The 23,985-nt window shown below is 37.9% G+C and overlaps 1 protein-coding gene across 2 annotated transcripts in view; it reads left to right on the forward strand.

Annotated features, from left to right (window-relative positions):
• Nucleotides 1–23,005, forward strand: part of LOC134535565 (uncharacterized) — a 73,790-nt gene extending 50,785 nt beyond the window's left edge. For both annotated transcript variants that reach the window (XM_063374750.1, XM_063374749.1), the window contains exons 6-9: nucleotides 3,036–3,153; nucleotides 5,283–6,082; nucleotides 15,993–16,118; nucleotides 17,629–23,005. In XM_063374750.1, the coding sequence (XP_063230820.1) occupies nucleotides 3,036–3,153; nucleotides 5,283–6,082; nucleotides 15,993–16,118; nucleotides 17,629–17,801 (1,217 nt within the window). In that variant the 3' untranslated portion in view covers nucleotides 17,802–23,005. The remainder of the gene's footprint in view (nucleotides 1–3,035; nucleotides 3,154–5,282; nucleotides 6,083–15,992; nucleotides 16,119–17,628) is intronic.
• The last annotated feature ends 980 nt before the right edge of the window (nucleotides 23,006–23,985 follow it).

Raw genomic sequence — 23,985 nt, forward strand, 5'->3', positions numbered from 1 at the left:
TATTTGCCGACCTCCCCCCCCCCCCCCCAAATAAATTTCATTTGACACCAACATTCTTTGGCTACATAACGTTTTTACCTCTAAAATTATTTGGCTCCAAAACGTTTCTGCCTCCAAAAGTATTTGGCTCCAAAATTTCTTAGGCCTAGCTGATATTTGGGGCTACGAGAAAATAAGGCCAAGAAGCTACGTAACTACAGGACTACAAGACTGTAAGTCTAAAGGGCTACATGGTTCTTATCTGCCTCTTGCTCCATCCAAGGGCGTGAGTTAATTTATCTCACGCAAAAGAACTTGTTGCATGTAGTCCAGATTCTTGCCAACAGATGTCGTCACATGTTGTGTTGAGGTAAAATTTATTTATTTCTATAATAAAGGATGCGGGATGCTCACTCACAATCGTAAGAGAAGGAAGGTTTCGCTAGACACCAAGAAGAAGAAAGTTCTTCCTTCATTATAGTGCTTTTCCGCTGTTTCAAAGCATAGTATTTGTTTGAGTAATGGATGTTTTTTGTTTGAATTCCACCTGTAAAAATATTGCCAGCAATAATTTTCGTAACAAAAATTCTCAATTATAATGTAACTCAAAATAAAATTAAGTGACAAATTAAGAGAAAACAATTTCGTGCAGAGATAGATTCATCAGAAATAATCAGAAACTCTCACAGAATATCTGCAGAAGTCCCGACAGGAATAATAAGGAGCTCACGAAGAATACCATCAAAATATTGGCAGTAATAATCAGGAAAATAAATATGGTGGCCACACCCTCTAGTGGGTGATTATATTCTTCCTTCAAATGAATAAAAAATAACAAGTCCGAATATGTGTTTTATTTTAAATACCTTAATTGATTCTCGGTGAGGTAATATCTCAATGGCCATTTGGTCAAGGGCGTATGTTTTCTTACCCAGAGATCCGAGCTGCCATGGTACGAATCATCTCGGATCGAATGTATTTTGTGTAAAAAATTAAATTTAATATAACCATAAAGACAACAATAAAATTGGTAGGTAATGTGCATGAGACATAGCAATACCAGCACTCTCTAGGAACAAACAGTAAAAAAATTGTGATATTCAAGATGGCGGCCTCCAGCAGAACAGAAAAAAACAAGCTGGCGGTCACGATGTCATTCAAGATGGCGGTCTCCTTTAGACGACAACAAATTGGTGACCATGAAATCAGAATCGAAAAAAGTTATTTTGTCATCACTTCAAAGATGGCTGCCAAAAGTTTGGTTTCAAGGTGGTGGTCGTAACGAAAATGTCAACATTCTATAATCTTAGATGGCAACTGTGACGATAAGTGCATTAATGACATCATACAAATCTGAGGTGTTAGTCGTAACGGAAAGGGCAACTTTATTAAGCGGGGCACTCGATTTCAGGATGGCGGATTCCAATATGGCATAATTAAAGATGGTGGATCCAAAATTGCGGCTGAAGGACAAAAACCGCTTCACGCAGTTAGCATGTTTTCATGCACACGTGAAACCCCCTGGCCCCAACAATGACTAGCTTTTTGCCTACATAACAGGAATGTGCGCCATGGCAGAAACAGTTTAGGTTATAGAATCTCATAGCACTTACTTGCCGTTAAAAATGTGTCCTTTACCGATGCAGCCTTAACCAAATGATCCTATAATTACAAGACTGTATTTGGTGAGAAAATAGGCGTGAAAAAATATCCGAATTGAGGCGGTTAGAATCAAAGAGATTTAAGTGACAGAATATAGATTAATGTTTTTTTAATGTTAAAATAAAAGTGTTTGTTGACAAAGGGAAATAATTTTGTCCCAAAGAGATGAATGTGTACTACATAGTAATTAACAAATTTGTATTCTTTTATTTTGTTTAGAAAACAAGCCTCAAAGCCTCCAAATTATTCTATATTTATTTATACTCATTTGCTTCTGATCATCTTTTGCGTTAACAGGACATAGTGTGACCATAAATAAATATATACGTTTTTGGCAATCATTTGTGTTTGCCTATTTTACACCCTCTATTTACAAACAGTTAAATTTTCCATTTTTACAAATTTATTATTCATTTGTTACTAACAGAATAACATAAAAGTGTTAGACAACAGCTTATGACAAAGCAAAAGAATTTCATTATATTTTTACTAAATTATAGCGCTGCAACCCCTTCCCCCCCCCCCCCCCCCCCCCCGGCTGATAATTCGCTAAGGCTAAGAGGAAGCATGAAAGGACACGTGCGACATTCCATTCACGAAAGTCTGGAGCGGCGATTAAGTATAACGGTTTTTTTTCAGCTATTCGGAATGTAAACCAAAATGACTGATATTCTCAAACATTTCATACGTCCTTTATGAAAAGATGAATTAATATTTATTAATTTTAACAAAAGTATTTGTTAGTAATTATAAACCTACTCACATTCCATTGCATAAATGTATGATTAAGACAGTTAATTTGGCAAATGGTTAAATAATATTTGTCCCATGTGTAGGAAACCACTTTAGGTATTAACCTTGGGGAGAAACATGTACTGCCTGTTAATGAAAATAAATTAACTTGTGCTTCTCTTGGCACATATTTCCATGTATCACCACCTTATTATAAATAAAATATTAGGTCTTGCGGCCCCTGGAACAAGTTCTTTATATTCTAGAGATGAAACCCATGGCATACTTATATTTTTAATAGTTCCACACTCGCTACAGAATTGTAATTGCTAGACATTCAACATGTGGCATGTGGTAAATGAAGAATACATTTTTAGTTGTTAGTTTTGCGAACTGGAATCTAGTGTCTAGGTGCGTGTGCTAAAAAGACATCACGAGTAATAGATAGCAATTATTTATCAATACCTTATTGACTTCTTATACTTTGCAATCCCCATTTAATGCGGACTAAAGAACTAATGGGATGGATGTATTCGATCGAAGTGTCGCGAAAATGAAAAACAAACTATTCAAAGTTGTTTACAATCAACTAGTTTATAACAAAAATTGTGTGAGATTGCTTTGGCTGTGATGATTAACACAAAACGTTATTGTGTGTCAAGAATGCGAGACAGGCTGGTTCGGCTCAAACTGCACGAAGTTGTGCTCGTGTGACAACGCCGCAACCTGCAATCCCGAGACTGGCGACTGCCGTTGCACCCCCGGCTGGAGAGGCAACAGGTGGGTACGCTACTTACTGTCATCCTTCCTAAGAACACTTGTTCAGTGAGCTTGTTCTCAAACTCCTTCAACCTTCACTCTCCTGGTGAGCATGGCCTCACTTCTTCACTAGTTCAGTAAGCATGTTGACACTCTCCCTCCTGAGCATGCTCTTGTCATCCTAAGAACACTTGTTTAGTGAGCTTGTTCTCAAACTCCCTCAACCTTCACTCTCCTGGTGAGCATGGCCTTACTTCTCCTTCAATTGTGCAGTAAGCATGTTGACACCCTCCCTCCTGAGCATGGTCCTGTCATCCTTCCTAAGAACACTTGTTCAGTGAGCTTGTTCTCAAACTCCCTCAACCTTCACTCTCCTGGCGATCAGGACCTCCCTTTTCCTTCACTTGTGCAGTAAGCATATTGACACCCTCCCTCTTGAGCATGCTCCTGTCATTCTTCCTAATAACACTTGTTCAGTGAGCTTGTTCTCAAACTCCCTTAAACTTCACTCTCCTGGCGATCAGGGCCTCCCTTCTCCTTCAATGGGAAATTAAGCATGTTGAAAACTCTCTCTTTCTTCACTCCTCTTGTGAGCATGCTCCTGCCATCCCTCCTCCAAATTTGTTCAGTGAGCATGTTCTCAAACTCCCTCAACCTTCACTCTCCTTGCTAACATGGCCTTCCTTTCCATTCACTTGTGCAGTAAGCATGTTGACAACATTATCTTTTGTTACTCCTCTGTTAAACAGGCTCCCATGATCCCTTCTCCTTCACCTGTGCAGTAAGCAGGTTGATAACCTCCCTTCTTCTTTACTCCTTAGTTTAATGTGATCCCATGCCCTCTTCTTCGCTGGCCTTCACTTGTACACTAAGCATGCTGACAACCTCTCTCCTTCTTCTCTCCTCTGGTGAGCATGCTTCTGCCCTCCTTCCTCCTTCAGATGTCCAGTGAGTGTTTTCATTCTCATCCTCGCTTCTTCTACATTCCTCTTGTTAGCACGCTTCCACACCTACATTCCTCCTTCACTTTTCGAGTAAGTACTCTCGCATTCTCCCTCCTCCTTCACTTCTCTGGTAAGAACGCACATTCAATTTTTAATCCTTAACTTCTCTGAACAGTATTTCCACAATATTTTCACCTCCTATCCTCTGCTGACCATTGTACCACCTTACTTCATCCTTTAGTCCTCTGGTAAGCATGTTCTATCCCTCTCTCCTCCTTCATTCCTCCATTTTCAATGGTTTTTCTCCCTCCTATTTCAATACTCTTTTCACCACGCTACTGCTCTACCTTTTTCTTCGCTACTCTATAGTATCCCTAGTCCTTCAATTTTCCACTGCCCATGGTAAATGTAACTAAACTGCTGGAAACATTATCATGAGAAGCATTGGGTCTGATTCTCCTTTGAAGCACCGATATGTGATGGTTTTATGAGCCAGAGTTAAGCTGTACACAATCAGAATAGAATGCGATTTTAGCTTGCTCTTTAAGTAGGTACCTTTAAGAGATTCAATTTATAGAAACAATATTACATAGTTAAATTTGTATTCCAGTTTGGTTTCGAAATAGTATATTTGGGTGTTTTTTTAATCATTATTCATTGTCTCTATTTATAAAATAAAATTGTGGTCATCAAATATGAAAAAATATATATTTAATGCTTATTTCACCAAAATAGTCTCATTTGGACTGACACATGATGCACTATACAATAAAATTATTAGAAAGAAGCATGTGTAGACAATAGTGACTCAAAAATAAAAATAAATTGAAAATTTTTTGAGTGTTTTTGGTAAATGTGCCAATGTCGTGAATGTACAATGGAGTTACTAACAAGAGATATAAGATCAAACAACGTTATATAACTTTTTACAATCTAATTATTACATACATTTTGGAAAAAATAACATGCTACAAAAAATACATTCAATCTTTTTGCCATAATAATTGATTTATTTTTAATTTGAGAAAAGTTTTGTCAAATTGCGAATTAATTTTTTTTTAATTTTAAATTTCGGTACTAAATAACGTATTAACTTGCATTTCTGTGTTATGTGCTGTATTCACAAGGTTTGCGGTGTTATGTTAGTTTTATCGCAATTTCACCGCACGAACTTTGTCAGCTTTTCGTCTCGCTGGTGTTCGACAGGTGTGACGTCCCGTGCCCACGAGGCAACTACGGAGCTGACTGCTCGCTGTCGTGCGGCTGCCAGGAGTCCGGTGGGTGCAACCACGTCACCGGGGAGTGCGACGCGGTGTCCACGACGCCTCCGGAGGAACACACCTCGGAGGCGGCGGCAATCCATCCCGGCGGCGACGAAGGCGACACCTCGGAAACGTCAGCGCGCGATCTGCTCGAGACCTCAGAAGCGCCAGCTTCCGAATCGCCTTTAGCCGGCCGTTCGATGCGGCTGCCCTGGAGGGAAGATCACGAGACGATGACGCAAGGAGATGATATAGCGGAGATCCCGTCCACCATGGTCATAACCTCCACACAAAGCATCGATCATAAAAGCACAGACCACATGAGGTTGGACGGTTTCCAGGCAGAATCCAGCTCATTTCGAACCGGGAGTTCGAGCTCAAGGGACGACGGCTACTCGGACGACATCGTGGGAATTCTCGGGAAATCGTTTGACGTTACCGGAAAACCTGACGTTTCGAAAACATCGCAGTATGAGGAGGACTTGTCGGAGGGAAGCGAGACCGCGCGCGGGACGGACGACCTGCAGCGCCTGCGGCAGGTTACGCCGACGGGGGAGACAGGCGACGAGCCTTCTGGCGGGGGGCGGGCCGGGGACCTGCTGTCCACCTCGTGCGTGTCGGCGGGGGTGGCCGCCGCGCTCATCCTCACGGCGACCCTCATCGTGGCGGCGGCGCACTGGAGGCGGTCCGCCCGCAAGCAGGCGGCCGCGGCCTTGTTCACCTACAGCGGGAGCGCGATCCCAGGTCAGGGCCGCCTCGATGGATAGTCTCTGGCTCTTAATGGAGAATGATAGGAACCAAAATATGCTTTCACTTGCTCAAGGGTTTCACGCTATTAAAATAGTTTATATTTAAATTTAAATTTTTTAAGTGAAAACTTCTATGGGAATGTTTGTATAGGGAGTAAATTCATGTAAGTCGTCATCGACATGGTCACGTGACGTGTTAACGATAACACTATAGTAAAGGCAGGGCAGACGGACAGCATAAGGATAACATATTGCAAATCTCACATAAAAGTAATTTAAACATTAACATAAATGCACAGTTTAGGTATTAGACATTGGTATACTTGTATACGAAAATTAATGTCTGTAACTGGAATCTCCCACTATCCGTTAAAGCAAGCAAAACCCTGGCAAAAGTGTGGTTTTTGTTTTGACCAGGGCAATTATCGATGATGTTTTTTAATCTCTTCAACATGGATCATTCTTTGAAGATGAAGGTATTGTTCATCTTTTGTTTCCATCCCTTACAGTGTGTCAAAAATAGTTGCTTTGTCAACTTCATCAAATTTCTCGCAACATTTTCTTTGGTATCTGAAAATAAATGAATAGGATTTTTTATTATTTTACATTCACAGCTTATATTTCACAGACAGTAATACAGTAAGACTCATATTACATTGCCGAAATTACAATATTTATGCGGCCATTTAATAACTACAGCAATTTAAAAACAACGAATTTACCGACTGAAAATAATTATATTATTGACTGATGAAAAAAAGAGATGTTATTGTTGCCTACATTTATCCTTTTCCCCTATTTACGCAATTTGTCTTTTACTTTAGAAAGGAGTATAAAAGTTAATTACTACTTTCCCCACACTTACATTTTTCCTTAAATTACAAAATTTGAAAAATTAATAAAGGGATTTCTCTGTAGTAATTAGTCAAATAAATGCTTCTCAGAGATACTGATAACCATTATTTAACGAATAAGTATTCATGGTCTTACCTGCTAGGTGATCGAACTCGCTTTGCTCGTTTTGTTTTCCCTCCATAATCTGTGTACTCTTGTCCATGAACCTTTTTAGATGTTATGCATTCAGGATGTCTAATCCCTTTCTTACGTTTTTGTGGTGACGAATCAATACTATAATTCATTATAAAAGCTGTTAAGACCGCAACACACAGACCAACTTGCTTTCCATAACCTTTCGAGAAAACTAAATGTACTAAACAAAATGGGAGCCACAATGGACAGGAGCAGACATCAACGATGATTGTATTGTTGAAAGATTCAGTGTAAACTAAGTGTATTGCAGAAAAGTACCCGAGTCAATGACTGAGGTACTTTTATGGAATAAATTCAGTTTCAGAAACCTCTATTAAGCAGTGCATATACATGGCACAGGGTTCCTTACTGCACTAGAATGTGCGTCTTTATTAGGGGAACAAACATCTGTTCCTAACGCAAAATCACCAAAAAAGTGACTCAGGTCCCTTTCTGAAATAAGCTGTTCAATTAGTTTGACTGACAACATCCCTTTTTCCACGCTGTGAGATCACTTTTTTTGGTTTGTAAATTAGCTGAAGGCCACTCTCATCACAATTGAAAATGTGAGATGATTTCTTCCACAGATCCAGAGAGTCCAGTAACTTTGAAAAGTTGACATAAAATTGAGAAATTTTCTCTTTCAGGGACGTCGGAACAGGGGGGGGGGGGGCAGCAGAGGCAAGTCGCCCCCGTGCTGTTATGCATGGGGGGGGGGGGGGGCGAGAGTAGCATTTCGCCCCCTCTTTTTCCCAGAAAAATGTTTGGTCCTAGTAGTATTTTTCTCAACCAGTAGTTACAAACGTTGCCTTGGTGATCACATTGATTAGAAAATCAAATTTATGATTGTCAATATACTGTAAAATGATTTCAAATTCCTGGATGGTATTTTATTTAAATTGTGCTACACCTACTGTCAGAGTAGTATTTAATACATACTACGTCATCAAATTCTTGGAATTGTATATATTTAATATTTTGGTTCGGTAAATCATTAAATAGCACAATTTTGGATCTAAAATTCCAAATTTTTCCGGGGGAGGGCCCCCGGACCCCCCGCTCTAGGACTGAGGTAAGTGTAATACATCTTCTCGCCCCCCCCCCCCTTCCCAACTCATGAAAATGTTCCGACGTCCCTGCTCTCTTTGGACAGCCCTCTAGCTCTAGCGAATGATAACACTTCGGATACACGGACACTGAGAGTATTGTGACGTCCTAAAAAGCCCCTAATACATTCCTTTCCTGCCATTTGTGTTTCGTTGTTGAAAGGGTGTTTCGGTCCATTTGCAAAAGTAAATCGGTAAACCAAAGATCTGAGCTCTTTAAATGTCAGCCCATAACCTAAACTGTCCAGTTTAAGAAGGTGCACTACAAGTTCTTTTTCAACTGCTTCACTAAAAGTTGTGTGTTGTCCAAATTTAGGCATCGGCACATTTGACAGCACACGCTGCCGTAATGTATTTTGAGGCACATTAAAAGTTTTTGCAGCTTTAGAAAGGTTAAGTTTGTCCTCTTTAAAAGCCATCACAGCCCTCGCCATATTTTCTTTTGTCCAACTACACCGGTCTGTGGTGCGGTCTCTGTTTCGTACCATGGCAATAAACTCTTATTTGAAACAAAGTAATTAGGTTCTGGTTAGCTTATGTAATCCTCTGATTTATTTTGGAAGTACACTTATGAAATAATTGGAAAGATTTTAGTGTAAATATTTGTCTCGTTCCAGTCACATTTATTTGCACTGGTGTAATCTTAATGAAAACAAGTAAAGTTAAACAGAATCTAAGAACCAATATAAATTTCTCTTCTGTACATCAATTGATGTTAACTGGTTATTATGGTGGCTGAGTATAACTGATTTAGAGGAAAATTTCTCCGAAAAGAGTGAATAATACACTTTTAATGACTTTATAATTTATCATGTGATTTTACTGATTCTAATTCAGAGCGTGTCCTTTAGTCATGGATCCGACACACGCTTTGGGTAACTCGTGATGCTCCTCGAAAATATATATTTTTAATTAGTTTTTAACATATTTTTTATACTTTTTTAATCTATGCATTGCTGCCAACAAAACGTTTTTGACATATAATGAAACATTTTTAATTTAAGGAAATATAATTTAACATAATCTTGACTATTTGGAATTTTAAGCGAATGCTGTTCGTGACATTATGTATCCATTTATTTACTTAAATGCACGGGAATATGTTTGAGTATAACCATAAATTATTCCCCTAATCACTTTTATACTCCACCCCTCAAGTAAAATTCATTATCACGTATTTGACACTATATCAAACAAAGTGTCCGTTTGCCCCCAAACAATTATGTCCGTTTGCCCCCAACGTGTGTAACAACACATGTAGTACCTTCGAATCCCAACAGATAGTAGGAGCGATCACTCGGGCAGACAAGAGACGCGCCAAATACTGCGGGAACATACCTTGCCGCGCTAAACCTTTTCCCGTTCGTATTAAAAGCGTAAATCGTTATTCTATAATTGCTCTTAGGTAGTTATACCTACTATGTAAATAATGACGTATAGTTTCCTTACCTGTAGTCATGTTATGCGCTGTTGTTCAATTACACTTAAAAATACGACAGTTTCAGTATAAATACACGATACCACACACTTCCGCGGTAATTTCAGAGTAGCCAGATCAGTGTTACCAACTCAAGCCACTAAAATTTACTCCAGTTTCTTACGATCTGTCCGTTTGCCCCCATGTCCGTCTGCCCCACCTTTACCCTATTTGTTCCTATTAGTATAACTTATTGCGCTTTTAAATCTTAAGTTTACGATTACTGTGCAGTAAAAAATTAGTATAAAAATATTAATATTCTCATATAGGTAGATATATAGTTTGCATAACGAAGAAAACGGAGTCTTTGTAGCAATATGACCTAAAAATGAAGAACATCATTTTATTTTTAAGACCTACAATGATTAATATGCAATGCGTATTTTATAGTAATTTAGGAGTTATTTTACTAACGTGATAAAACAAATTTGTTTTGTGATAATATTTTTTCGTAAAAATTGCGAAAAATTTTGACTTCTGTCGGCAGTCCTCATGACTGCTTATTTTTTAAATTAAGGTTAAGACCTCAAGTTGATTTTATTTGCTGAAACATTTTCCCCCTCTGTAAAGTCAGTGACGTAAATAATTTGATTATTTGTTTTGGCAAAGTTTCAATACTAAACGATGCAACGTTTCTATAGAATAAATCTCCTAAAACCCATTAAGCTTATTTCGGGGCCTACATCTTCTTAACACCGAACGGCTTTACGTTGATGAAATAACGTGTCTTGGGTACCACGCTGGAACATTATTTAGGAACTTTGTACGCCGAATTAACTTCGTAAATTGCATTAACTTAGCCACCATGGTCATTTAATAAATCCATAACTAATATAAAACAATAAACAAAGTTTTTTTCCCATAATTAAAAAAAAATACCAAGTCTATGAAAAAAAATTGTGAGCAAGTCTTTCAGTGCTCACCAGTGATGTGTAAACATCTAATCTCGCTAACGAGCAAATTCGTGTGCTCTCGTGTTGCAAATAAACTTATAATATGTAACTCGGATACCAAATTTAACGGATGATTCTTTAAAGCAATGCCGAACGAGATAAATATATAAAAAATTATTCATTTTAAGGAAAAGCTGTAAAAATCTTTCCAGATTTTAACACATAACTATAATTATGTTTATCGAAATTGTACTATCGTTTTAGAGGGTTTGCTTCTTTAGGCACGTTAAGGGTGAATTTTAGTAATAACCTGAAATGCAATAAAATAAGCGCGCATTACGAAACGTAAATCTGACAGGTTGAAAGTCTAATGCACATGCATGCAGGAACTGCTATAGCCACGAGCCGAAGTCAAGATGGTGGACCCACGGGGGATATTCTAAGTGTATTGGTCTGCCGAAATAAAATCTATGTTAGTGAAACTATCCTGGAATACATTTTGTAAACTTGAATTTGCATTACAAAACATAATAGCAACTTTAAAAATACCTTTAACCAGCTGCCCGACCCGGCTTCGCACGGCTATACTAATGGAAAAAGATTAAGCCACATCTCCCATTTACAGTAATGGTAAATAAAAAAAAATTCAGTGAAAATTTATTACAATGCTGTATAATGTACCGGAGAGAAAATGAATAGCACCGATGGTTTCCCGACTCGTGCACACAACGTACAACTGATGTACCCGTACTTCGCTACGGCAGTCTACAGGCAGATCACTCTTGCGCCGCTCATTATACATGCCCCTCCTTGTGGGTACGCCACTGCCGCGCGATGCCCGTTGCCATGGAGACGCAGAAGGCATGAACAATTCAAAATCCTGTTCTCATGCAGACAAAGTACCCACTGTTGCCTGGTTTTAACCACCCATGGGATCTAATTTTCTGAAAATGTCATCCTGCGTAACATAAGGAACATTACTGTGAAGTTTCAAGTCTGTAAAATATATATACTTGAAATAAATATAGTTTAAAAAACTAAAGAAACATGCTTTTAAAGATTATCAAACTAAAAAGTAAAAAATAATTTTAAAATTAAATTTATGACAATAGTATATAAGCAATACTAGTATAAATGAGAAAAAAGCTTGAGGCGCTTTGTGCCATATTTTTTGAATATTAAGCGCCCCATGCTTTTTTCTCATTTATACTAGTATTTATTATATACTATTGTCATAAATTTAATTTTAAAATTATTTTTTACTTTTTAGTTTGATAATCTTTAAAAGCATGTTTCTTTACTTTTTTAAACTATATTTATTTTTAACTTTTTAGTTTGATATTCTTTAAAAGCATGTTTTTTAGTTTTTTAAACTATATTTATTTTTAACTTTTTAGTTTGATATTCTTTAAAAGCATGTTTTTTTTAGTTTTTTAAACTATATTTATGTATAATTATCATAGGGAAATGAGTTACCGACACTACCTATTACCATCTGAGATAACTATTTGGAGTTGCAACGTCACAAAGAAATGGTAAAGTCTCTACGAATCATTTGCAGTTAGATGTATGGATATAATATTAGAATTTACCGGGGAAAAAAAAAAAAAACATTTTTATTTCGGCGTGGCCGGGAGTAGCACCCACGATCGCTGAATCCGAAAGCTGACGTCACAGAAGTCGCGCGCCTTAGACCGCTCGGCTAACGAACGTAATGAAATGGGTGGGACATTTTACAGTGATGGGTCACTCACTCTTAGTCGAAAGAGTTACAGACGGACAGACAGAGTTACAGACGGACAGACAAACATACAGGTGAAGCTAATATAAAGCATGTAAAAAAGGGCAATTTTTCATATTTAAAGTACCCGCAAAATTTCAACGGTGATGACTTCACTAACAAATAACAATGAAATAGTCGTTGCCATAGAAACGAATGAAGCATCAACAAAGAAACAGCGTTGCCATGGTGATTTCCTACCAAAAACTGGAAATTTTGATATATTACGCCCCCGAATCTCCCCTTGGGATAGGATTTCCGCAGAATCCGTTCTTAGTGAGCGTCTACATCACAAAATGAGTAACTATGCTAAATTTCAAGTCAATCGGGTGTATAGTTTTAGAGATTTCGTGATGAGTGAGTCAGTGAGTGGTATTATTGATGGTCCGAAAAATGAAAATTAATTAAAAATAATAAAAATAATTATAGTAAAATAACATATTAAACACAGAGAGAGGAAAAAAAACAATAGTTTAGGTTTGCGATTTAAAGTGATAAAAAGTATTTAAATACTAATTGAACTCTTATGAGGGTACTGATTGCTTCGTTGTTAATATCACACGGGTGTTTTTTACTTGTATGGGAAAATTAAGAATGATAAGGCATCTAGTGCGTGGCAACAATGTTAATAGGCAATAGGAAATAAACTTCTAGCGCCTGCGGCATTGTCAACACACACTTCGTACGTGTACTGCATGTTGTATCTAACCCCCTCCAACGTATTTGATTCTAAATTAGACTTTTAGTAAGGATCCCTAATGTCATTGATAATATAATATAGCCTATAGCCTTCCTCGATAAATGTACTATCCAACACTGAAAGAATTTTTCAATTCGGACAAGTGGTTCCTGAGATTAGCGCGTTCAAACAAACAAACAAAATCTTCAGCTTTATAATATTAGTATAGATTCAATAGCCAGGAATTTTTTTTACATGCGCCGCCTTGGGGGAAACAAACAAACTAGAAAACTTCCTCCTAGTCACTGTGCGAGATACTGGACTGCCACTGAGCAGCGTGCTAGTCCCCTGCGGCACAAACCCCTGAGTGGCTCAACAAGACAAAGGGCCAATCCTGTAGTCGCAAGACTTGTACATGAAACTGCATTACAATTAGGAAAATAAAAGTCGTTAATCAATACGAAAAATTCAAACATTCCTTTAATGAACAAGTACGATACAATAGAAAAAAGTGGGTTGTCTGTAAAGTCGGTTTACGGACGATAATTTTACGTGTTAACGTCATAAGAAAACATTGATGAAAAATGCATACTTTTAATTTTCAAATATTATTTACAGTTTTTGCAAATTAAATTTAAATAACACAAGCCGAACGCTTAGGCCGATCGTGCCTCTCTGTCACTTGTTCCACGTTCTCGCTTGCACGCTCGGCTCAGGCGGAACGTGACAAATGAGTCATGCTTTTTTCGTGCGTGCAGTCGTTCATCGATTTATAAGACGTTATCACGTCAAAAACAATGTCAGTCTGAAAAAATTATCTCACAGTGATAATAATTCACTCTATAACTTAGAAACAATAGTCACCCTCAAACGCTTTTTGCATCGTTACAAAGAAGCGCTTAGCGACGGCACACAATGGGCCTTTCAATACTCCTATTCGACCCATGTACACTCATCACACATTGAAACGTCACACAGCATAAAATGATATGAGTATTCCCAAACGTCACTAACGATTAAATGCCTCTCAAACATGGGACACAACATACGAAACGTCCCACAATACAGGGGCCGCAATAAGACCCGGAAACAAGTACGCGAACGGTCAAACGGACCTGGCGCGGCCTAAAGTAACCGCCCACCAAAAAGCGAACAATACAAGCGCTAACTACCGCGCTTATCTTACAACCCGCGAGAATGAACAAACCACTTGTGACGCCAAGAGACCTGGCCACAGTCATTTCACGACACAAGTGTTCAAAGAAAATTAAAGCAAACTTAGGTACGCGCACAGCTCGTCAAGTCAAGAGAATGAAAACTAGTAAAAAAAATTTTCCAAGGAGAAGCCGAAACAGAATTTAGAATACAGTTATATGTTAATGTCCCTGAATAAATTCGCGTGACTCGCGCCGCACTCGCGACAGTGGCGGATCCAGAGGTTCACTCTAGGATTTCAGAAAAGCCAGAGAAAAAATGTCTGAAAATTACTAAATTTGTATTTTATCTACTCACACTACACATAAAATCCAACCACCAGATTTTATGATTCTACAAGAAATTCATTAATTATATGAAAATATTTTATTGGTTTCAGAAACAATCATTTTTGTCGGCAATATTAATATTGCAGACAACTGGTTTTTCGGAGGAGGGGGGGGGGGGGGGGCACTTGCCCCTGGTGCCCCCCCTTGGATCCGCCACTGACTCGCGAAGACTAAACAGGGCCGAGCCTAAACACATCAACGCGCGCGCACACCAACACGTACACACACGCGCGAACACGCACCCGCGTGCGCGCGCATACACAGGCACATACACACACGCACTCACGCACGCACGGACACACGCACGCACACACGAAAACACGCACACACGGACACGCACTCATGCACACGCGCGCGCCATGCGCAGAGTGACTGAACAAGGGAGGGCCGGGAAGGGGAATCACAATGGAGAGAGGAGCGTAAACACGTGAGCCGTTAGCCGGCGCGCGCCTCATCGGCCCAGGCGAACATGGCGTCAAGAATATTCAATATTGTGTTGGTTTTCTAAAGCATAACGAACGTAGCGCTATCTTAGAATTCTTTTTTTCAATCTAAAAACTGCAGTCCTATATATCCCGGATTTGGACTTGGTTTTCAAAAAGGAATTATATAAATTCTGCCTATTATGTTAACAATTCATTAAACAGTTTAAACTATCAATTTGCCACACTTAAATACTAACCTGAAGCATTTTAAAACACGCAAAACTAAGTATATATTTGAGTATTTGTTTTTTCTTAAACGACTGAATTCAGTCTGTTAATACTTCCTACAAACAAACCTTAACATTATTGAGCTGATTCAACATTATTATATTATAACGTAACTAAAAAGTAAATACAAATATTTCTTCTTTTGAAGAAATTTGAACCACGGACCTCATTCTTACGAAGCGCAAACTATACCACCATTCTGCCAAAAACGTTGGGAATCAATAAGGAGAGTATGTAATATCATCATTGTAAAGTCAGTTATTTTTAGGTCGTTTAAAACTTTGGATTACATTTTACTAAGACTATCTTAGTCTACCAAAATATCCAGGGTAGTTTCAATATTATAAAGTTTCATTTGGCACACCAATACTTTTGGTATGTACCCTAATATATACCAAACAACAGTTTATGTTGTTACACGTGCGTTCGCCATCTTTTCGAGGTTGCTGGGACTTCTGCGCAGACGCAGCATATAGTCCAGCATTTCCGTTTCATTTTCACGAAATTTCTCCTACCAAATGCCGTGTACTGAGTGAGAGTTAAGATGATTGCACATCAAAAACTTTGAAGTAGTTCTTACATTTTTATTTCGTAAAAATCCCGATATTTGTATCATTGCAATATGAAGCATCGTGTCTACTAGTAGAAGATCATGCCTGTGAACTATCATTTATTCTTATTCAGCGCACCACGTCCGCGGCAGTCAAGTGACTGTCAGCTGCGATGACAGTCTTCCTGGGGACAACCACAGCATTGGCACGACTAGCACCCTGCAGAGTGATGAGCAGAAGAGAAGCTGTGATCTTAGAGGTGAGATAAACTCGTAAAATCCATTGCATTTCTGGCTGTGAATATATACACCGAAACTTTTCAACTGTTCAACAAATTAGTAAATATTGTAGACCCCACTGACTTTTTTTTTTGGAAAAAAAAGGAAAATGTTGTGGTATTCGTGAATTGTTTCATTCGGATGTGGATCGCAAATTGTTTCATGTTTCCCAGGATTTTGAAGTCGGGGCATGAGCTTGAAGGTCCTAGATCTGGAATAAGTAGTACGCCTGTTGAACTGCATTATATTTTGTATAAACACTTTGGACACTACTGCTTCAAATTTTTTTTTCAAAAATCATCCTTTGCTTTTAAATATACATTTAATTTATTTAAGTTTCATAATTTAAGCCACGCGCGAAACCGTCCCATTCAGCTCATGCTCTCTTGGAACGTAACTAAGAAACTTCTATAGCTGATAGTATTGAATCTTCTGTGGAGGTTTGAAAGTTCGCTGACCTCTTTTTATATAATATGTATATTTTGTCTTTCTGTCTTTCAAAAATTCTCTGGGATATTACCTAGAAAGTTAAAATTTTAATATAATCACATGACTGTTCGAGGATATTCTTAGGCGTAAAATATATCGTTAGTGTGTTCGATGTGTTTTTAAATACCTACAAATTTCATCAGATTAAAATATATGCGTCTTCAATATTTATTGTAAATTTTCATTACCAATTACTGAAGTAAGTTTACTTTATGACTCGCAGAAACTGTAAAACATTGTAAGATAAGAAGTTCTTAGAATTATTGGAAAAAATTTGGTCAGTTCATTTTCTGGAAACTGGATTTTTTGTAAAAACTCAAGGGGAAGTGAACAGTTAATGTGTCCGAAAGAAGTAATGAAGTGACATTCATATATCTCATGGATGTTTCAGACATAAAATTTTTTTGAAAAGTATATTTTTGAAGTGAAAACTTTTATGGGAAGGTTTGGATAGGGAGCAAATTCATGTAGGCCCTAAGTCGTCATCGACATGATCACGTGACGATAACACTATGTTTGTTCCTATTAGTACAACTTTTTGCAATTTTAAATCTTAAGTATACGATTACTGTGAAGTAATAAGTGAGTATAAAATATATTAATATTCTCATACAGGTAGATATATAGTTTGCATAACGAAGAAAACGGAGTCTTTGTAGCAATATGACCTAAAAATTAAGAACATCATTTTATTTTTTAAGACCTACAATGATTAATATGCAATGCGTATTTTATAGTAATTTAGGAGTTATTTTACCAACGCGATAAAACCAATTTGTTGTGTGGTAATATATTTTTCGTAAAAATTGCGAAAACGTTTTTACTTCTGTCGGCAGTACTCATGACTGCTTTAAAAAATTTTTTGTCTCATTATGGATAGTTAAATATTCGCGCCGGTTTCGATTGGTTAAGCTAACAAATTTTTCTAGTATTCCCACGTGTTGTTAATTAGAAATAGTAATAGCTGCTTGGTGTAAACACTCGGCGTCGTGTGTGCCCCAGACTCCATGACGTCGCACTACGACATCCCACCGCCGGCACGGCTGAGCCTGCAAGCGGACAGCAAGTCGCCGGCCAGCGAGCCGATATACGAGGAGATCCCCGGCTGGGGCCTGCGGGGCGCGAGCAGCTCGTTCCTCGCCTTCGGCGGGGTGCTGGAGACGTCGCGCGTGTGACCGGCCTTCCCCGGCGCGCGCCGTCCGTGGCCTCGGCTGTGCCCAAGTGGCCAGAAACGATTGAACACGTCATGGTGGCTTCGGCTGCGTAGTGCGGGGGTTAAGGGTATGAACCTTGCACTTTTTGATAAAAGCAAGCCACTTCGTATACTTTATAATTGAACACTTATCAACATTTTTAGAAGTGGTGCTCCTCGGTACTCCTCATAGGGGGGCCGGTACCCCCTTATAATGTGCCAAAATTAAGTTTTTCTCGTTTATTTGAAAAACGGAGGTTCCGGTGACAAATATAGCCATACACAAAATGAAAGATATTTAAATTTCCTACAATAATGTTCCTTACTATTTTTAAGAAGAACTTACCGTTTGGTAGATAAATAATAATTAACATTTACAATATATTGATGAAGTGAGAAAACCAAACTCAACTACATTATTGGCCAATAGTTTTTATAAAAACTTAAATACCTACAGAGAACAAAATCACTTGTATTTTTAATGGAACATATATTAATTACAATAATTAGTAATCGAGACTTAAAAATAAAGTTATACTACAGAAATTACAAAGTCGCGCATTGCGCCAACTCCTGGAATGGATAATCCAGAACAATTTGAAATGTCTCGGATACTTCTATGTTTTGCGTGTTGACTAGATTTTATAATTATGAAGACCTTGATAAACATAAATTTGTATATGAATTGTATATTTTAATGCTACAAAAGTTGCAACAACATATTTTGTTTATTTGTTTTCGAAACTATGATAAGAAGAACAACAGAAATACATATAGTTACAATATGTAGTTGCTTGATGTTTCACATAACAGTATGTTAAAAAGGTAATTATAGTGTTTTAAATTAAAAAAACTAATTTCAAATCGATATTTATATACACAAATAATCACTTCACATCAATAAAACTATGTTTATATTCATTCGAATTAAAATGTCTTTTAAAACATGGCAAATATTTAATGCAAAGTTTGTTCCCAGTTATGTAGGCCTATTCCTGTAATTAGTACTCTATCCATTACCTATTAAATCAAAGTATTGGTTAAATTTAAACATTTCTTTAACACATTGTAACAATAAAACACAAATTCCTGCCACCCAAAACATGCATTACTACTACAAATAAGTAATTACGCACATTAAAATCATTTGTAGTCGGAACTGCATTCGCCACCACAATTGCACAAATCAGTGCACTTGAGTTGTACTTTTCAACACTTGCAGTGTGATGAAAACCCTTAACTTGCATCCACAACGCACTAATGAAGACATAGACTCTGAAGCTTGTGGAAGAGTCATTCAGACTGGCTGCCATTCATCAACTTCTTTCTTCCAGCCATATTCTGCAGGACTTGGGATATATGTCAACACATATTCTAGGTTTTAGAACAAGTTTCAAAACATCACACAGAAAAAATAAATGAAAGTTTAAATAAAGGGAAATACGTTTTATTCTCACCGCAGGCCGTGGATTTGCTGCGTTACTCCAAACACAACCTCCTTGGTAGGCAGCACGCTTGACATGTAGGTAAAGGGCATCCAATGTAGGAGGAATCGCTTCCATTTGCCTGCCTTTCTTGGTAAAAAGACTCTTTCTACATTCATTGACACTATCCAACTGACTACTTCTGTCGTACATTACTACGACGAATTTCTGAATTATAGGCATTGCCTCAATAACTTCATTTCTTGCCATGGACAAAAATCCCGATATAGCCTCAGGAAATGCTTTCCAGGCTTCCCATGCCATTTTCTTTCCCTTTCCGCTGAACTGCGACACTGTGTCACAACCAGTAAACGCATGGAATATGGGTAATGCAGCTGACCTCTCGGGGCCCAAGGCTGATGAGATTTTATGAGCTGCTACATTACGTTGATGTTTTCCGGTTCCAATGGAAACCCACAGTTCTTCCAAGTTCTGAATCTGACTCACAAAGCACACAGCAAGTACAAGTATGTCAGTTTCCACGGTTCGTATCATAATTTTGGAACAACCTCGTGCTGCAGCATCTGCAGCATGAACTATGAGTCTGACATCTGCCTCCTCATGTGTACAGGGGCATAGACTTTCCATATCTTAATGTTGTACAGAAGAAATCACATTTGAGTGCAGTGTAGAATACACTTCTTTGTCAGTAGTTTTACATGCTTGGATGGTGTGTTTTCCAAGATATTTAAAAAGCTCTGTTTTATTCTCACTATCTCTTAGAAAAATTTGCCAACTATGAGGAATTTTGGTAGAAATCATGACTCGTATTCTTCTTCCACTGCCTCGTTTTGTATGTACAAAATTCTTGAGGCTATCTTTGGCATACACATCCCAAATTATATCAAGCCTTTTGGCTGGCAGTGAAAATATATATGGAAGGTATACATCATCCACATAGTCTTGAAATGTTTGTGCACCTTTAGGTTGAAGCATGTGAACAATTGCAGCTGCATCCACAAGTATTGCATTCACTGGAGGTAATGTTGAAACTGTAGCCTCTTCCGAACTTGAAAGTATGCACTGTATTAAATCTGATTTTGATTGGCATACACGTATTTCACCACTAACCGACAGTGAAGGTGGAAAGCACTGATTCTCATGCTTAAAGAATTCATCAAGATCACCGTATCGTGTTTGACAGGCTATGTATACTATACCAAAAATGGAGCAATCGTTTTTCAGGCCAGCGAATCTGCCATCCCCAACTTTCTTGGTGGAGTTTTTAGTTTTACTGAATGTAGGAAAATTATTTAGTTTTATGGGTTCCATTATACCCAGAGTTTCTTCTTCCAGTCTTTCCTTCACAAACTGCTCATATAACTGTTTTCGCTCTTTTCCAATAATCTGGACAAAATTCGCAAATGTACTATCTGCAACCTCCCTTGTAAATAAATTATAAAGTTTGGGGCTGTCTTCCAGAAATGGGTTGCCAAGGTTATCTATCACCGTTTCCAAACATTGTACATCTTTCTTAAAACGACTCTGAGCCGAATTAGTGTCTTGGTGATGTTTGACTACTACATTATCAGGATCAGCCGAACATGTTCCAAATGTCTGAACTAAAACATACAGCTCAGGACTAGATAAAACCCACTTCTTAAAAGATTTAGAATTTTCTGTTAGGCCAGCTATGCCACCATCGCCTTTCAATACAGCATTAACCTGTTCATGAGCATGATCTAAGGCAATGTTTGAGAATTTCCTTTTGGATTTTGTTGCCACAAATGCACCAGATTTAAATTTTTTGCGATTTCAGGATGATCATGTTCCAAGTTAACCATATCTCTAACATGAACTGAACGCCATCGAGCATAATGTGTGTGGTCTAAAGCTAAAAACCAGGGCAACAGTCTAATCATAGCTTCAATGTACTTGTCAAAGTCAACTTGACATATGGCACGAACAAACTGTAATATTATTCTCTCCAGATGCATTACTAAGCTCCAGAATTTGTGTTGAGGATAGAGCTTGCACCTTTCTTCATCCCAATCTTTAAAAACTAGCTGACATTCTTCATCACATGTTTCCCTGTAAACATTATATGCCTTCCTTTTCGAGGAATACAGAGCACAAAGAGTAAATTGATGGGCGTGTGATATGTGTTGCTTTTATCATTGCACCTGCTTTACCTTGAGTCGTGATTTCAGCTTGTACAAGAACATTTACCCAACCACTGTCCTCAAGCCAATGGCCGACTGCCCTGAGTGCAGCAAGTTCTATGTGAAGTCCTCCGAGCATAATAACAAAATGTATTTCCCCATGTGTTTCTGGTTTCAGAAATTGTATTTGCTTGGCAATATCATAAAGTGGTTGATCTACAGATATAACTGGCACAAAATTATTATTCAAAAGTCTTCGTATCTCTTAAACAGTAAGTCCTACTCAAAAAATAAAAGGGGAAAAGTTTGTAGGAAATTTAAATATCTTTCAGTTCATATATAACTGTTTTTGTCGTTGGAGCCACCGTTTTTGAGATAAATGAAAAAACTGAATTTTCGCACATATTAAGGGGGGTGCTGGCCCCCCCAGGAGGGGTACCGAAGGGCACCGCTTCTGAAAACTTTCAGGGGGGTGTATTTATGAATTGTACGAAGTGGCTTGCTTTTATCAAAAAGTGCAGGGTTCAGCTGATTTTTTGCTCTTAACCCCCGCACTAGCGTCCGAGTGGCCAGGAATGACCACGCGCATGATGCGTGACCTCAGCTGCACCCGAGTGGCCAGAAACGACCGTGTAGCCTCGGCTGCGTTCACGTGGCCAGAAACTATTGCGTACACCATACGTGGCCTCGGCTGCGTCCGAGTGGCCGGGAACGATCAGGTGCACCATGCGTGCGGCCTCGGCTGCGGCCTGGTAAACAGGAACGACCATGGAGCTCTGCCGCTTCCACGTTGGCTTTCGATGTCACCGCCTATAATGGTACCCGAACTACCTTGCAGTGTTCTTGAAACGCTTCTTGTTTCACAAAACGTTTAATTGTATTCAAAAATTTGTTTTATGACAAAACGTCATGTAAGTTCATAAATGACGACAATGTTATAGGTTACGAAGAAGAACATTAAGGTAAATAGTGCAGATGAAACAAAATACCTATCAAATATCAAGAAGATAACTAGTGAACAATGCATAAATATCAGGATAAATTAATTATTTAATGCAAAAATCTTGATTAAAATAATATTTTTGTATGCAAACAATTAATCCCTTTCTTCAAATTAATAGACGTATACAAAAAAACATATATTGGGAAAATGATTTACATAATAATATTTTTCATTTTGCTATGCTAACATTGGAAATAGCCAAACGCAGACAGAAAAAAAAATCGCTTCTTCAATTTATCTTTGACCATGATTTATGATCTTAAAATACTAATTTGTATTATGTGATTTATATTTACTGCATATAGACCTACATCACCAAGTATTGTTAATTACAAAAAAAATGTTTACCAATTTCATTTATTTATCATTTTAAGACTGTTTTCACGTGGTTAATTCATTTGTATGTAATATAAATTCTTTTATATTAAATAACATTTCTCTTTTTCTCTTAGTAACATTATAGAAGAACACAACAGGCTGACAACAATGAGAGAGATGCAATTGTGTTTTCTGTATTTACTTTTATTGTTGCAATTTTCACGATGTTCTAAACCTATTGTGCAATTTTTCTTAATAAATTCCTCCCAAGGAAATTATATTTTTTGTCTATTCAATTAATATTTAAAATCCATGAGTAATATGGATATGTATGTCCGAGGACAGGTTTAAGACTGTGGTACCTGGTACCTGTGGTGCCGATCGCCATCTTGGATTATAACGTCAGAAAATATTAATTAATTTTACATGGCATTTCAAAATTCTCAAATTTGTTACGATTTTGACAGCCAAGAAACATGTAATGAGTTTTTGTGATAGAAATGCAAACCATATCATGAAGTAGCCAGTGGCATTGCAGTTAAACCTAAATATTTTCAGTTCAGCAATAAATTAAATTAAAAATTAATTAAACTAATTAAATTAAAAACGTTAAAAATTTAACTTTGGCAGCTAATTATGCAAAAAGTATGCGCTGCGTATATATTTTTTCATTCCGTGAAAGTTAAACAATTGAAAAAGTTTAAAAGTTGATCAGTTATTAATATAAATATAAAATCGTGACATGAAATGGGAGGCACGCCCGTAAGACGAAGATCATTGTCTTTTTTGTTGTTAGTGGAATTGTGCACAGGGACTTTGTTCCCCCTGGCCAGATTGTTAACCAGCACTTTTATTTGGAAGTTTTAAGACGTTTGCGAGAGGATGTGCAGAGGAAACTCCCGGAACTTTGGCGATCAGTTGACTGGTTCCTTCATCATGACAACTCCCCCGCACACACGGCCTGAGTGAAATGCTAATTTGCCTCTCAGGGACGGTCTGTCGTTCCCCGCCCTCTGTATTCGCCAGACCTAGCCCTATGCTACTTTTTCCTGTTCCCGAGAATGAAGAAAAGCCTAAAAGGGAAGCGTTTTGATGATGTGGAGAAGGTAAAAACAGCTTCGTAAAGGGCACTGGAGGATATCAAAGTTGAAGAGTTCCAGAGGTCCTTCAAACAGTGGGATTAAAGACTTGACAAGTGCATCACATCTAATGGAGAGTACTTTGAAGGTGACTGAAAGAATTTAGTAAAAAAAAAAGTAA

This window comes from Bacillus rossius, chromosome 8, assembly GCF_032445375.1.
Source record: "Bacillus rossius redtenbacheri isolate Brsri chromosome 8, Brsri_v3, whole genome shotgun sequence".
Classification (NCBI taxonomy): Eukaryota; Metazoa; Arthropoda; class Insecta; order Phasmatodea; family Bacillidae; genus Bacillus; species Bacillus rossius.